Raw genomic sequence first — 17,034 nt, 5'->3', positions numbered from 1 at the left:
GTATGCTAAGCCAAACAGAAAACACCCACACAGAAGCAGCATCCATCTAAGCATAGAAGCTTTTAACACATTTAAAAACAGCATTTCCAAGATAGCAACCTGTCTCAGAGAGACAGACTGAGTGAGCAGGAGAGATGAGGAAAAAAAACCAGAAAAAGTCCCTGAACAAGAGACACAGTTACTAATTTATGTTCAGCAATGGATGAAAGCTTCAGAAGCATCAGACAGGGAGAGAACAGCCCTGAAATTGAAATCAATAAGTTCATTAGACTGCAGAGGCTGTTCGTGCTGCACCCTCCACTTCCCCTGCAGACAAACACAACAACACATGAAAAAAACAGGGGCGAAACAAGGCTTGACCTATGTCCACTAGCCAAGCATTCCATTTATTTAGCCCTTATCGCCGGCCTGATCTGAAGAGGCAGCTACACACTGATAATGCCCCAGGATAATAGCAAGACCAGACAGGGTCTGACCAAAGAAAGACAGCCAAAAGAAAAGAAAAAGCCAAATAAAGAAAAATGCATTTGGGATCTTCTTGACATTCGTTGTCTTTTTGCTTGATGTATACACACACACAATGGTGAAATATGAGGGGCTCGTAGAAAACTTTTACAAGCGTTGTTTTCTGCAGCCGCCCCTCTTGTTTGAGCCTGTAATTTAGTGGATCCCCATCAATAAGTGAGAGAATAGCTTTGCGGATGCTTGGCCTGACAGCTAACAAGGCCCAGGCACTATCTGCAACAAACAGACAGAATAACAAACGCTGTTGTCTGTGTGCACACATTGAACAAAGTGTGAATACAACTCATCATTCATGTAGGGGTACAGTATTATCAAGGCTTCTACTGAGTGTCCTGTGCAGAAGTGAGTGTGTGTGGTACACACAAGCTGAAGAAAAAGTTTTTATCATCTGAGTGACCTGAATAGTGTTTCTTCTGGTACAGTAGTAATCTCCAGAGCCCTGCAGGGTTTTAAAGATCAGTGCAGCTGATGTCTTCCTCCCCCCCGAAACAGGGCCCATTATAGTTCCAGTCCATATCAGCAGGGCCCTGCAGCCTGTGTCACACCACTTCCTATTGCTGATTTATGGCTACAAGGCTCATGGGTGTTAGCATACTACATATTCTCACAGTGACACATGCACACACACACACTTAAAACCACACAAACGCCAATGAGGCCCAAATTGTTCATGACCTGAGCTCAACTTGCTGCACCAGAGGTAGCCAAACCTGTCTTCAAGGGCACTTTTATCACACTCACTGTCCCCATTTCACCTGCAGATTAGCATGCAGGGCTAAATGGCCTGGCTAGACTTAGACCATATCTTCATTCACACAAATGAAATACAAATGGACTTATATAAACCTACAAAAGAAAATCTTTATTTAAAATCCCTCTTATCCTAATACCTATGCAACTCTGTGTGACATTTCTTTCATATTTTTTCCTTTTTCAATCAAAGAGAGAACCTGTTCGCCCTCCATCCGGAAGCTCTGGGAGTCACCATCCCGGGGGGTTTCTGGGAATGCAAACACGCTGCAACTGTTGGCAAGCCGCTGTTTGCTAAAGAGTTCAACAGAAGCCAAAACATTTGTTACAGACTCAATTCATTTCCTGGTAGAAATGTCCAACACTGCAAGGCAAATGTGAGAACATGAGTTTACATAGGAAAGCTCAAGGGAAACCAAGCATCAAGCTTTTCCCTTAACAGAAACAGGATCAGCTTCGGAGCCTTTGGGGAAAAGGGTGGAGTTTAATGGTCAGCTAATGCAAAAGGATGTTCAGCATATGGTGACACAGTCAATTAGTGATTATGTTCATGTTAATTTTCTCGATGAGTCTGTGTTCATCAACAAACTTATTTTTTTCATAGAAATGACAGACATTAAATAGTGGAAACTGATTCTCCGCCTATTGGCTCACGATACAAGCATATCATGTAAATGTAAAGCACATCTAAACTAATATTTCACCCTTGCATTTCCCAAGTTGACATAAAGATTTTACATTTTCTATTCCAGGTCTCTTGCCGTGTGTATAGCTGAGTTTTATTCAACATTATAGCAACCACATAGGAGTGTGTCCAGAGGCGTTTCACAGCTTATCCATATTTAAGGGCTGGAACTTACTGGCAGGGCTTAGCCTGAGGAACACGAACATCTCAGTCATATATATACATGAGGCAGGACAGTCGAAGAGGCCACCGTTGACCATTTATTTATGAAGTCAAAGCTTTGTGGCAACAAGCTATCCACTCTGAAACAACTGAAAGCGCTTATATCCAAGCTGAATATTTCATCTTCAGATCGCTACTCCTTTTGAGTCTTTTTTTTTTTTTTTTCAAAGTACGAAGTGAAGGGAACGACACAGGGCAAGCAAGAGCACAGAAAGAAAGAGAGGACACTGCAGGTGATGCAAGACCCCTTTCTAACCCAGTCAAAGTAAACAGGTGGGGCTGGGAAAGCAAGAGGAGGAGGAAAGGAAGGGAGGGAGAGTGGGTGCTGCTCACAGGCCTCTTGAAGGTCAGAAGAAGGAGAAGCTTAGTATTCTCACTCTCTGTCTTGTCTTTAGCTCGCGCCTGCTCATTCCTTCGTCTCTTTCTGCATCTCCCTCCTTTCCCAGCACAACCACCTCGGAAACTAAACCACCACCTTTTAGATGCCGAGTGAAAAAAAAACAAACAAAAAAAAAAAACAATGCTTAGGGCAAAAAAAAGGAGGCCTCAGAAAACAAAACGTTGTTGGGCACAGAATTGACAACATCCAGGGAATCTTTCCATCTTTTGAAAGGACTCAGTCGGTTATGAAGCCAGGATACAGAGCAGAGAGCCCGGTTCACTGAAAATGTAAATGCATACTAGGAAGGCAGAATAGCACACTCGTTCCTCCCCCTTTCTCTCATTCCTCCACCACCTCTTCCACCTCCTCTGCCTTCACTTTGCTCTCTTTCATTTTGATCTGTCTATCCACGGTCTGTGTGTGAAAGAAGAGGCGGCTGGCAGGTGGCTGTGTGCAAAGGTATTGAGGCCTATGAAATATTTACCAAAGCAATAATGACTCCCTGGACAGAGTGAGTGGAGGAAGAAGGCAAGAAGGGGGTGGGGGTGGGGGAGGTGGAGAAAGAGTGAGAAGAGAGGAGTAGTGAAGAGTGGCTGTCTTCTTTTTTGTCAGAGGTGAGGATGAACAAAGATGAAAGAAGCAGACCTGAGACTTTCAAACTTTTGTTGTACTATGAATGAAGAATAAAGACGAACAGTGTCGCACTACACAGCTTAAAGTATCAAAGTGCAGACCTGAGTGATGATAAACAATAAATTAGCAGTGTTGGTGAAATTTCTTGGCCTTTGACAAAAAACATAATAAGTAGAAAATAAAATCCTATGACAATGTGCTTTAAATCACCAATTCCTTGTGAAACAGTGCACACAAATTCTGCAGTGTTTATCACTGGCTACAACTCTTTTTTTATTGATACCATGTTCTTATACTCTTCTCAAAAATCACCTGGAAACCCTGTGTGAGGTTCTGGGATGTCCGACAAGGTTTTCCGATGGTGAAGTTTGACTTTTCAGGCAGCTCTCGTTTATCCACTTGTTCTTCTTTTTCTTCTTCTGTGCTACAGGCAGAAAAAACACGCCATTTCAAGAGTGTCAGAGGACTTCTTCCAGAAAACACCCTCTTACCATCTAATGTAACAAAGGAAAATGTTTCTGTGACTTGGGTTTAAGTTGTATCATATATAGAGAAAGATTAGCAAATTGATCATGAAAAGACATAAACAAACGAACAGCAGAATTACAAGAGCCTGGGACATATGTGAACACACACACTCAGGTGTGCACACACACAAACTCTCTGTAATTTTATCCTCTCCAGGCTGTCGGAGAGTAAAACTTCTAGGATGGGTGCCCCCGTTGTGAGTCTTTAATGCACAGGCCTCCTCATGTTTGCAGACGGGACTCGGCACCACACTGTGGGCCGGTTTGATCCGGACAGCCAGCAGAGCCTGCTTCAGATGAGACAGGGGAAGGAAACTCCACTGCCGTGCTGCTGCTTTCCCTTCATAGCACTACCAGGATGCTGGGGTGGCTCAGAACAACAATGAGCTCTCTTACACAAGACTCTGGGTTCGGGATGGAGGGAAGGACTGCCTCAGTGTGGCAGAGGTAGGGGGTCCGTTTAGATGTGTCTACAATGGGAGTGTGCCGCAGATAGAGAGCAAGGGTTGGGACAAACAAACATGAACCTTTGGCACCGTTTCACTCTCCATGAGACCGCCACAGATGGGAGAAAAAGAATATAAATACTTCCAGAGAAATGCTTTTACTCGAATTTAGACTAACTCAAGTCAGCAAGAGTTATTTGCTTAGAACTAGAAGTAGAATTGATTACATCAAATTAGACAGAAGCTTGTTAAAAATGCTAAATTTATCAAATCAGTCACATTGGAAGAAGACATGGGAATTTTTGTATCAAAATCAAAGATCAGTGACAGCAAGGTATTGGTACCTTAAAATATATAAGCCTATAATTTGTTTAATTCAAAGCATTTGACAGTAATGTAGCAGTACGTACATACAGTGTTAACTTGCAGTAATAATTATGATCACCAACCAGTAGCACTGAAAGTCTTGTTAATTTGAATGGTTGTTATTGGCATCTTCCCACAGCTTCCCTGCAGTGTACTGACTTAGCAGGGAGCTCCACTGAATGTAAGCATGTGAGATTTATGTCAGACTGTGCGTATGTGTCCAAAACATGACACTCCCTGTGTACTCCCTGAAGCGAGAGGCTACACTTCCTGATCAGCAAGCTTGACACACTGGACAGCTGACTTTCGACCCCTCATTTCACCTGAGTCGCAGAGCGACCCTGCAGCCCATTCTCTGGCTCCTGCAGGGTCGCGGGGGTCACAGTTGACACAGCAGTACTGTGTTATGCTGAGCTATGAGAGCCTGAACACATCAGCACCACCCCTTCACTCAGGAAATCAGTGTCAAACCAAATAGACTCTACGATTGTGTGTGTATGGGTTTGCACACTTCTTTCTCTGCTCCTAAGAAGAATAATAAGAATAATCGTTGTGATTATTCTAATGATTACTGTGAATAATTATTGTCTATGAGTCAATGTACAGTATGTAGCTCATTCTGCTCATTATATAAAAAAATGTCCTTCTAAATATTTCCTCTATATATTTTTATTAATTCAAACATCATTTTATTCCATATGTAGATACTGCAAAGCTAAGAGGAATGAGAGCGGGGAGATGGATAGAAAAGACTGAGCACCTCCTAGAACAAATTCGTCATGCGGGCCTTTCCAAACAAGCCCATCTGTATGATCCATAATTGATCAGCGTGACAGAGTGTAGTGCAGCAGCGCTCATGGGCCACATCTGACAAACGACTAGACACGACCTTAAGAGCTGACCTACACACAACTAGGAGAGGGGAAAAAAAACAGAATGAACGTACAAGAAAGCCTAGGAGAAAAATCTATGCAGCTGAAGTGAAACCGCATTTCGTCTGATGAGCGATGTTAAACAACAACTGGACCGGCGGGCAATTACCATGATTGGAGTGATGTGCTGTGCGAAAGCCATCGAGACAGAGGCAATAGGGAGGTAGCGTTTCCCCACCTTCTCCTTCCACCACTGGCCACAGAGGCCCAGTGCTCATTAGCATGCATGCTTTTACAGGCCTGGCCAAAGCAGTCAATGCTCTCCACTTTATTTATTAGTAAATAGAGACAGATGGTGATGAGGAGGTGGTATCGACTTCCCATAGCCTTTTAAACAGGAATCAATGGCAGGGGTGGAGCACTGAAATGGGGGGGCATTAACTCGCTAATATAGCCTTATGAAATGAGCCAGGGTTGTACGGTGACTTCTGAAGCCGGATTTTCTCAGCCTGCAAAGCCTTTATACAGTATTGTGTACAGCTTCATTTTTGTTTTTCATGGCAGGGGAAAAAATGATTATTTTACCTGTGACCAACAGTCACAGCTGTCAACATTATCTATAAGCGGATGCACCATGATACACCATCGATCCCATTGATTAGCCAAGTGGTTGTGCAGCAGGTTTTATTTTAGTGACAGAAAAGCATTAGCACATAGCAGGGCTTGGCCGAGCTGTAGGCAATCAAAGCAGGCATGTGTTGCAGTTCTATGTAATCAGGTGGGAGGGTCTTGATGCTTTCAAACTGACTGATGCACATATTGTTGCCGTTTATCCTGATACCAGGAGTCAGGACAGCAGTCAGACACTGTAGATGTCCACATTTACATTAACAGCATGTACAGTCTAACTTCATCTTACTAGTGGGTATTGATTGAGGGTGTGTGGCTGAGGTCAGTGTAAATGAACTAAAAATATCCATGTTTTAAAGGAATGGAGGTAGATAGATAGATAGATAGATAGATAGATAGATAGATAGATAGATAGATAGATAGATAGATAGATAGATAGATAGATAGATAGATAGATAGATAGATAGATCGGTAGATAGATGAGCACACAGAGGTCATGTCTCATCTCCAACAGGCAGCAGAGGCTTGCTGTAGAGCAGCTGTCAGAGGTCATCTCCATCATCTATATTAATAAGTCTTTATCATCCCCCAGCACTATCTGCTAGCACGCAGCCACAATCCAACACAGAACAACTCAGCCCCCTCCTCCCCACCCCCAGTAACCCCACAGCCCCCTGCACAGGGAGCAGCTGAGCTGCAGTGAGCCAGGGCCTTACACCACCCACTGCCGAGGCAATTAAGAGTTTAACCTGGATGCAGCCCGGGGAATCCGGAGAGAGACTCCAGTCAAATAGAGCAAGACTCTGCAGAAAGAGAGGAGGAAGGGAGGGAAAAGCCAGGTGAGGGATGTGTATGAAGAAAAGAAGAGAAGAGGAGAGGAGAAAGATGCTGCAGAAAGTGAAAGAATGGATTGGAAGGTACAGGAGAGAAGGGGAAAAAGGAAACATGTCTGAGCATATACGCAGACTGAAGAATAGCAGAGGCTGGTGGAGGCAGAGAGAGTGAATCTCAGCACAGTGTACACAACCCTCTCCTCCATGAGAAGAAGGTCACCAGCTCTCTCTGAGGACTCTCTTAAATAAAGTCCCCTATCCTGCACTTTTCTGGGCAAACAACCTCCTCTGCTCTTTATTAACTAAATATGAGGGGACTTTGACCGGGGGACAAAAATTCAATATTTTTCCCCCACCAAATATTTAAACCAAGCAAATAAACAGACAAATAAATAGATCTCCTCTGCCAGGGGAGAGGGGGCCAGCCGGTCCCCTGGATGTAATTTGACGGCCCACTTACTTGGAGGGCCAGAGCCCAGTGCTACTCAGACAGTCATTTGAAGAGCTGTCAATCAAGGGGCAGCAGTGTTGGCTTTGGAGATGTGTTTGTGTGTGTGCGTGTGTATGTGTGCGTGTGTGTCCGTGTACATGTATGTGTGTGTGTGTGTATGTGTGTGTGTGTGTGTGTGTCCGGGAGGGCTGGTCCACGATTCACCCTCAAGGCTGGAACAGATAAGGTGAGCGTCTCTCCTGATGAATACATCACACCTTCCTGCTCTTCTTACTACCTTATGTAAATGGCCCTTCCATCCTCCTTATATCCACCTCTCACCACATCCATGCTGCCTATCAAATCGTCCTATCAATGACCTAATATTCACCATTTTATCTTGTATGTCTCCTGGAGCTAGATCTCTTGTTTCCTGTTTAAAATTTTTAAATTTTTGTTTTGAAATCGAAATTGTTGTGTGAATATATATACCTAAAACCTTTACACCTTTGCCCCTCCTGTTTTACTTTCTTATTTTTCTCTTTTTTTTTGTCGTGACCTCAGTTTTTTGAAATCAGAAAAATTTTTCAAAGAGATTTTGACCAAAACTTTGTGCCTCTTTGTCATCTTGAGCTATGGCATCAAGACTAAAACAACAACTCTGATGCAAACAGCTTCAAATGATCTATGTTAAAGGTCAATACAAAAACAGGAAATAGTGTGTTTGTCTTTGTAGTGCAGAGTAGAGGGAAGATGCTGAGAAGGTGAATGGAAAGTGTCTGGCTTCAAAGCCGTCAGTTAACATGTGTATCTTTTAACCTTAAACTGGTAGTTTTACTTGCTTAAAGTAAAGTACACATGCTGCTCTTTTTCCTTTTGTTCCTACCGGTTCATCACGTTCTCTTGTGTTGTCATTCCACACGTAGTGATGGTTCACAAGAGCTGTTTGACTTCTTCTCCTGCTTCCTCTTCCTCTTGTTCTACCTTTGTAAATGAAGTGGTGCTAGCCTAAGCTGCTCTCCTGCTGGGTGCAGAGGGGGGTGAGAGGCTGGCGATATCAAAAAGTCCTTTCATCCATTTTAGATGAGATGCAGATGACTCAATTATGCTTGGCCTGACATCAAGACCACTTGGCACAGAAGCTGCTAACGCTGGAAAACGATCCATTTAATCCAACTGATATGAATGGCGGGGCACTAACGGGGCTTGCAATGGTAAGAGAGTGAGACAGGTAGGAGCAGGGATGCCTCAGCGCCACTACAGAGAAACAGAGTATGGTGTATGTGAAGGATGGATGAGGCCTTGGTTGCTGAAGAGAGACAGGAGAGACGAAGAAGGAGGATTTAAAGCTGCTGCTTGCAATACATTAATTTCACAAAATTGGAAGCAGGGGTCAGTTTTTTTAAATCCCTTTTTTGACTTATAACAGCTAATATGAGCTCAAGTTTCAAGACAAAGCTAAGATTATACCAGAATAATACAAGTTGATTGTTACCTCACAAGGACAACTGGTTCTTTTTTGGTGCCCTAAAGCAATCCAGTTGATTTATGCTATCAGATAAAAATACCAGCAGACAAATTGTCAGCTTAGGCTATAAAGGTTGCCACTCTTCTTGCTCATAGCCTATTTTGATTACAGTGATTATAATGATGCATTTAAATCTATGCAGAATTCATGTATATTTATGTGAAAATGCTGCAAGATGGAGAACCCGAGGTGTTTTACAACAACTCTCAAATGAAGAAAAGGAGTGAATGAGAGAAATGGGTCAGCCAATTGAGATGGCAATGAGAAAGGGACAGATAAACAGAGCGAGGTCCTGCAGGACTGATGATATCGCGGCTGCCGGTCACTAGAGCCAGGGCCTCAGCAACGACCCACAAACATGCTCTACATTTGCTCAGACAGCTGTTTGATCTGCAAGGCCTCTCTTCCACAAGAGCCCCTCTGCACTCTTCAACCACACACACGCACACACACACACACACACACACACACACACACACTCATCATGCCATACTCTCTACTCATCAGAGCTTTTCAGCTGCTAGGCTCCTGACAGCATCAACATCAGCATGAAGACTTCACCATCACTTCACCGATGCACTAGGTCTAATAGTAAGTGAACTGGGGGGCAGTGAGTGTGTCAGTGGTGATCAGCCCGCTAACAGAGAGGACAGCTGGCTTGCAGGAAGAAATGCCTCACATTTTAGAAATCAGCTAGAACAGTCAGCTGCTCCAGTGAGCCAAGAATTAGTCTTACCAAGGCCCGAAAAGGATTTTAAAAACTATTGGAAGATATAAGGTATATATTGATCAGATACATCATATAAAGTATTGGGCCAACCGACCATTACGCCAGCAGGAACTTCAATGACATTGTATTCTAAATACATAGACAGCTTTGCAGCTATAACAGCTTCTGCCCTTCTGGGAAGGCTTTCTTCAAGATTTTCTGTGTGGGAATGTTTTCCCATTCATGCAGTAGAGCATTTGTGAGGTCAGGCGATGATGTTGGACGAAAAGGCCTGACTCACAATCTCCGTTCCAGTTCATCCCAAAAGGTGTTCTATCAGGTATTCTAAAGGCGTTCTTCCACATCAAACTCATCCAGCCTTGTCTTATTGAACTTGCTTTGTGCACTGGGGCACAGTCATGCTGGAACAGAAAAGGGCCTTCACCAAACTGTTGCCACAAAGTTGGAAGCATAGCATTGTCCAAAATGTCTTGGTATGCTGAAGCATTAAGATCTCCCTTCACTGGAAGGAAGGGGTCTAGCCCAATCTCTGAAAAACAGCCCCCATAAAGAGTCTGGATACTTTTGTCTATATAGTGTACGTTAACACAACCGCACACTGTTATTGTATCTTAATCTTACTGAATTCAATTTTATTTTAGACACACCTTAATCAAGAAATGTAAATCAAACATGGATTAACACTTCCACTGTGACTTAATACAGCAGGATCAAGTTAGAATTCAATAAACAAGATTTTGTATGCAAGTCAGATAGCAGGAAAATGTTTTAGCATGAAAGAAAAAATCTAGCTTTAAATTATTCATGAACTTAATATCTGCTTGACCTTTACTGTCAGGGCAGACGCTGTAGATGTTGTCTTACACTGACACAGAACTCCTGCAGCCTTTTTTATGACCTTTACTGCAATTAATAGTTGCAAAACATTATGGCTGATGTTGCTTCACATGTAGTCAATCAAGTCTTTGCTTTGTCGGTGCTGAGTGGTGTTTGTCTGTGTTGGTGACAAATGAATGCAGCCCTTCCCACTGCTGACAGCTGCCCCAGAGCTGCGATGCTATCTTCAGCTTTTCAGCCTGCTTCTACAATTACTACTGCCTCTCTGGCCGCGGGGCCTCCAACACCAGCCTGCACTCAGGAACCACACACACAAACACTCAGATACATTACACACATCTACTCATTCGCAGAAACAAGCTCACAGAGAACTGTACACATGTATTCACTGTTCCAGACACAAGTACTGCTGCATCTATTGTACATACACAGAATGCGCTGAGCCTCGTCTAAGCTGCTTCTGTTTCCTGAGCTTTCCTGAGTTCTAAATATAGAACAAATTGTCCTTTGTTATTCAACAAAATAACATAATAAATCTCTTGTGTGACGTAGCTCACCTTCATAGTTTGGATATAAAAACGTTTTGAAATTTGGATTGAGATCCATTTCCTGATTTCATTAAACCGCACTACAATCAACCCCAGTCTTATAGCCGCACACCGAAACATTTGACTGGGATGTGACCCCAAACCGATACCTTTCCCCACCACACACCTGGATGCTTTATCTCTCCCTGCACCTATTGTAAGCTGGCGGCTGACCTCGGTCAGAACAATGCATACCTGTGGCTCTCACCAGCGCAGTGTAATTGTCTCTTCAAGTGGGGCCCTTTTCCAGCTGGCCCCTGAGGGGAGAGCGATCCACACTCATCCATCACTCAGTCACTCAGCCAGTACAGGAAGTAGTTAACATGGGCGACCTCTGGGATGGTAGTCCTCTGCTGGTAGGGTGTGTGGAGTTGAGGTTTCGAAGAGACATACAGAACATTAGCCATCACTTCATCACTAGGAGTGGCATCACTCCATCAATCAATCAACCCATCCATCAGTCTGTAGTTGAAGCTGTTTGCTCTGAGTCAGCCAGTTCTTTTGAAGTTTAGAGAAAACAGTAGCATGTAGCTGGCCAAACAAAAAAAAAAAAAAAAAAAAAAAAAAGGCTGCAAAGACTTCTGTGTAATGCACAACAAGCTATTAGACATTTAAAAAATTTGCAACAATTTCACAACCTCAACTTCACCATAGTAACCTGTAAGAACACAAAAGGGCTGCATAACACAGGCAATGCAAAGAAGATCAGCAAGAGAGTCAGAATCAATGCAAATTTTGATGAAAAGATGCAGATATATGTAGACTGGAAAACATGAGAGTGATGATCTATGAGGGGGCCCGAATGGAGCAGCGATCCATGTCCAACACAGACAAATCTGAGTGAAAAGAGAAAAGGAAGAGAAGACTATTCTTGATGATTTGCCTGGTTGTGGAAAGAAGGCAGCATTATGCTAATCGCTGTCCAATACTTATTCCTTTTTTTTATTTTATTTTAAAGTCCTTGGGAAACCCGAGATTTGTCCCATGGAAAATTGCTGGGAATATATTCATAGTTAAAAGTGGATGTATTTCTGTGACTGACACTGGCAATGTAATTTTATGTAATATAAATAATTTTCTGATACAATAAACCTGACTTCTTTGGAAATCACAGCATCTTTGTAGTTTTACTGTGCATGTAAGCACTATCTGACCTTGGTATGGTGAGAACCTAATTTTCCTAGCAGTTGGCTACACCATAGGAGATCTTTGTCTATTACAAAGACAGAGATGAGGGAGGGACTACTTCAGAGCACAGTTACTCACCTTCACCACAGTAGGAGAGTAAAGACGTACATGTTTGCATGCTATGTTCAAGGTCAGGTCAAAGATATTGGAAAAAAAAATGTAATCAATCAAAACTGTACTACACATACAAAATTGTATGAAGAAATGTTTGCAACCAGTGGCAGACACGTCTGAGGGTCATGAGCGAACAAAATACAAAGGGGACCAGTTGTATGGATGGGGCACCAGCCAGCAAAAAGTACTGATACATTTATGATGAAACAGTTACTGATTAAAAGTTACATTTTTTTATCATGTGACTCAAATGGTATACCTAGTGCACCAATGATAAAAACGCACAAGTAACAATTGGCTATTTAATGACTTTGAGGCACATAGAGACCAACTACTTTCCTAGCATGTAGGGCAGCCTGTTCAGCACTGCATTGCATTTTCTCCCATGGAAAGGCACCTCAGAGGGCACTTTCTCATGTTTTGTCTGCCCTAGAGGGACTTTTGCCCTCTCGAGCCCACCAGCGTTTGTACCTGTCATATGTGTTATTTACTACCCCCCCCTAAAGAACAGAGAGATGCAGGCCATTGGATAAAACACTGTTTTTTTTATTCACTGCCATTCCTATTGCTTCAGACAGACAAGCTGTGGCGCAGGGAGCACAAAGTGATTCAAACAAGTCAACGCTACTGCCAATCTACAAACAAATCTCTCTGACAACAACAAACAACAGAGGCGCAGCAAAAGAAGAAGCAAGAAGAACAGCATTTGGCAACCATTAACATCTTGGAAAAAACTTCAGAAGTAAAAAAGGAGTGCATTCTGCATTTTTAATAGTAAACAACATCTCTACTTCATCATGAACTAGATAGAGAAAGGAATCAAACGAGGAGGGCTGCTACACTGCTTTGACGTTGGCCCCCTTTTCCACCCTTTTAGCTTTTTTGAAAGTGGATTTTGTCAGAAGCGCCGGATCTTTCTCCCGCTCCCTCGGATGGCCTGCAGCATTACAGGGGAATGTGGTGCTCTACACACTTTAAGAGTAATTAAAAGCGATTGAACAGCTGTAATTATGAGAAACGGCGGTTGTGTTCCGGGTCATTCTATCAGTGCTGCCTTTCATCAGAGCAGAGGCAGAGGAGCCCTGCTGCTTGTCTCTGTTCCTCCATATGCATATCTTCTAGAACAAACAACTGGCAGGCTGCCTACAGGCTCACACACACACACACACACACACACACATACACTATCACATTCAAACACACGCGCTTTCATGTAGACATGTGGGAGAGTGAATGTACACATGCAGAAGCACACAGGCCAACAACTGATCACATGTATATTCACATACGAGAACACACATACACATTGTCACACACACCGTCACACTGTACACACCAAACACATTCTTCATGTTCTCCACTGGGGGACATTCAGAACTTTCTTATAATCTTTCTTTGGTCTCCTTTGGGCTCATTCCACTGTTGAACACAATAAAAGGGATTACTATACACAAGTGAAGAATGCGATGCTATGTGAGCATTTTTGAACCATTCTATACTGTATTATAACACTGTGTGACAAATAGAAAGCATATATGAATGCACTGTACTGAGAATGAGTCAATCCACTGATAAAAGCATGTCTGGGTTACATGAGATTAAGTAACAGAATACACTGAAATAATAAATAGTTGCACAATGTATGCTAACACTGAAATGCAGGTTCCACTTAAATGTTTCGTTAGACTGTTGTGACACTAGAAGCTTATCACTAAGCTTGCATTGTTAGCATGTTACTGAAGCACTATTCTGGTTCTATTGTGGTGGTCTGGTTTCCGTCCGGCCGGAGCTGGCTGAGCTGGAATAGAGGAGGGTGGAGGTGGATGCAGATGCCCCAATCAAAAGGAAATCAATCTTGGTGGAATCACAACAGGATATCTTCAGTGGTCTATCCCCTCAGCTGATGTGGGGCCCCCACATTCAGAAAAGCTGGTGGGTTTTGTTTTGGGTTTTCTCTCTTTCTCTCTTCCTCTATCCATCACTCACATCCTGTTGGAAAAGACAAAAGAAACAGTCAAAATACTCAATGGTCAAAATGTACCTTTGTCTTTTCATTTTTGTCAAATGTTACGATTGGACATCAGGAAGTTTAGTCAGTGTTGTCACAGTATTTCACAGCCTTGCTATGTGAAAACACGTTCAAATGCCTTAATGCAGACCAACGTGACCCAAGATACACATAGTAAAAATGACTGACAAAAAAGAAGACACACAATGTCTAACTTCATGTTGAAGTGTAATCTAAGACCAGCACAACTGATTTACTATCTATGAACTATTACAAGAACTGCTGTGCAGTTATGTTTAATAATGTGTATGTAATTACAGCATGTGTGACAGCAGGGGTGTGTCTTCTGTGTATCTGTACATGAAGTGTCAATGTCAGCACAAACTTCTTTGGAGCCATAAGCAGACTTTGAGCTGCTCAGAGTTGATAAATAAGTGCTTGACAAAGTCACTGACAGCAGTTTATTCATTTACCTTTCATGTTCCCTTTGGGGCCACACAGTAGTCATTTAGTTTATTCTTAAACCTGCATTTTTAATTTGATTTTTCATGCATCAGACTGTAAATAACTGCATAAGTGTCCATGTGTTTGGTGTAAATTCTTGTGGGAATAAAGACATTATTTTGGTAAAAACATCAAGTAATGACTGACTGATTCCATCTAAGCATCTTCTTTCTAAACACTGAAACAGTGCTAGCACCAGCAGGTAATGACAAGCAGCCACGAAAAACATGACGAGGAAAATATCTTGGAAAAAGGACGGGTTGTTACAAGCTTGACAAACACAAACACACTTTGGGAAAACAAAGCTGACCGGGCATATGACTTAGCAGTTCGCCAACTTGTTATGATCTCTATGGCAATATGAGCCACTCTGTTTCAACGTTAGACTGAAAAACATGGTGTTTTGTTAGGGACTTTCATTACCAAGCCTAATTTTATACTTTTGTTAAAATTTCTTGTTGTTACACTCTATGTACTGCTCTTAGAAAACAGTGGCAGCGTCTTCTGTAACTGATGTGTTAAATGGGAATAATTCATCTCATATCGATTGCATCCCTCTGAATTGAACTGAAACAAGATAGTATTGTGACAGACTTATCAAATAGAAATATTGTAAATATCATCAAAAGAATTGATATAATATTGCATTGTGACAATAGGGCGACACCATGTGTACACAGGGAACACTCCACATTTCTTAGGCCCACCTCCAGAGCAGTGACTCCACTCTGCTGATGATTTCAGCCAGATCAAAGGGCAGCGGCATGCTGGGGTCATCCACACCCCAGAAGGGACGGTCCACTGGGGCTTCCTCGGGGGGTAATGTCTGGGCCAGACTTGAGTGGCACCTGAGGCGACAGAACACAGGAAATAAGGGCACCCATTAAATCCTCCCTCATCAAAACCTAGACACTCATCACCATTAGGACACACATCCCAGGTCACACACCAAACTTTTTTACACTGCTTTTTTTTTTTTAAGGTGAGGGTAATACTGTCCCACTAACTTTTGGTAACAGTCGCTATACCCAGTTAAATGTGAAGCTAATATTTTCAAATCATTTATTCATATTAGATCATTGAGAGTTTGTTGAGAGTGCTTCTTCACCACTGTATAACTGCAGCTGTGGAGCATACTAAATAATGAACAATGAATTCAATCCAGAATATTTTTTTTAATGCCCAGTAACCAGTGCTGGTAGAACAGAGCACTGCAGTAGCTGAAGACAATCAGACATCCTTCTATCTGGTCTTTCTGTATTGACTTTAAAGGGGTCAGTCCCAGAAATGTCAAGCTGTTTATTCAATAACACGAGTGTCTGTGTGTGTGTGCGTGTGTGTGTGTGTTAACCTCTCCCCACACACTGTGGCCGTTGTGTGTTTGACCAGAAGGCAGTTTGCTTGTGTGTTTCCTCTCCTTTTTACGACTTCTAGTAATACTGGTCCCAATGGGAACCTCCAGGACGTGAGAGAATGGGTGTGTCTGTGTGATCTGTGTGTATTAGAGATTTCAGTTTCTTTGCACAAATCTTTCAGATAAAAGGATCTACCCCTCACATATTGTTAATGATATCAAAATCATTCTTTATCTTTGGCATTTTCTGTTTTTTAAAACCCTAAAGCCAGTAAAACCCATTGAGCTACATGGAGATGAGAGAGTGGAAGAAAGTGATGTGTCAGGAAAGTGTTTCTAAAGTCATAAATGGCAGCGACATTATCAACCTGATGAAAAACCATGATATCATGTATCATGATTAACGCCCCATTAATGTTACACGTACAGGCGCACACAGCAGGATGCTTTCACGAGATCATCACTCTCTGTTGTTGCTATCATGACAGAGCAGCGAGAAATCCAGCCTTTTCGTGTCAGTGTGCGATTTTTATATGATTAATAACTTGAGGTTAGTTGTAATTTCTGCAGCGTTTAGAACCTCTACAGACCTTAGCCACATCTTTTGTCAGACCAGTGTAAATATTTACTGCGGTGACTTGGTGTTGCTCTCTGCTGTCATTGTAAATCTGGCCTCCCTCCTCCTCTTGACAGATGAGAGTGACCCCTGACCTGGAGGTGAAAGAAGGAGGGGTGGAAGATGGCATTTGTATGTTGTGTGCGTAGTGTGTGTGTGTGTGTGTTTGTGTGTGTGTGTGTGCTAGTGAGTGGTGGCCTAAGAGTTTGCTTCTAAAGCCACAAAGTGATACTCCCCACTCAGTCATTACGCCAGGGTCTGTCCTAT

General features: G+C 42.5%; 1 protein-coding gene across 3 annotated transcripts in view; it reads right to left on the bottom strand.

Moving 5' to 3' along the window:
* Positions 1 to 12,810: 12,810 nt before the first annotated feature.
* Positions 12,811 to 17,034, bottom strand: part of fto (FTO alpha-ketoglutarate dependent dioxygenase) — a 115,772-nt gene continuing 111,548 nt past the window's right edge. Inside the window, exons 9-10 of one of the 3 annotated variants that reach the window (XM_046416834.1) lie at positions 15,505 to 15,645; positions 12,811 to 14,274 (exon numbers count right to left, since the gene is read on the bottom strand). In XM_046416834.1, the coding sequence (XP_046272790.1) occupies positions 14,268 to 14,274; positions 15,505 to 15,645 (148 nt within the window). In that variant the 3' untranslated portion in view covers positions 12,811 to 14,267. Of the gene's footprint in view, positions 14,275 to 15,494; positions 15,646 to 17,034 lie in introns of those variants that run through there. The other 2 variants (XM_046416745.1, XR_006845823.1) reach the window with 2 other exon arrangements.

The sequence above is a fragment of the Scatophagus argus genome, chromosome 1 (genome assembly GCF_020382885.2).
Source record: "Scatophagus argus isolate fScaArg1 chromosome 1, fScaArg1.pri, whole genome shotgun sequence".
Taxonomy (NCBI): Eukaryota; Metazoa; Chordata; class Actinopteri; family Scatophagidae; genus Scatophagus; species Scatophagus argus.
The sequence above is the reverse complement of the archived record's forward strand: the minus strand, read 5'-3'. Positions and strand labels throughout refer to the sequence as shown.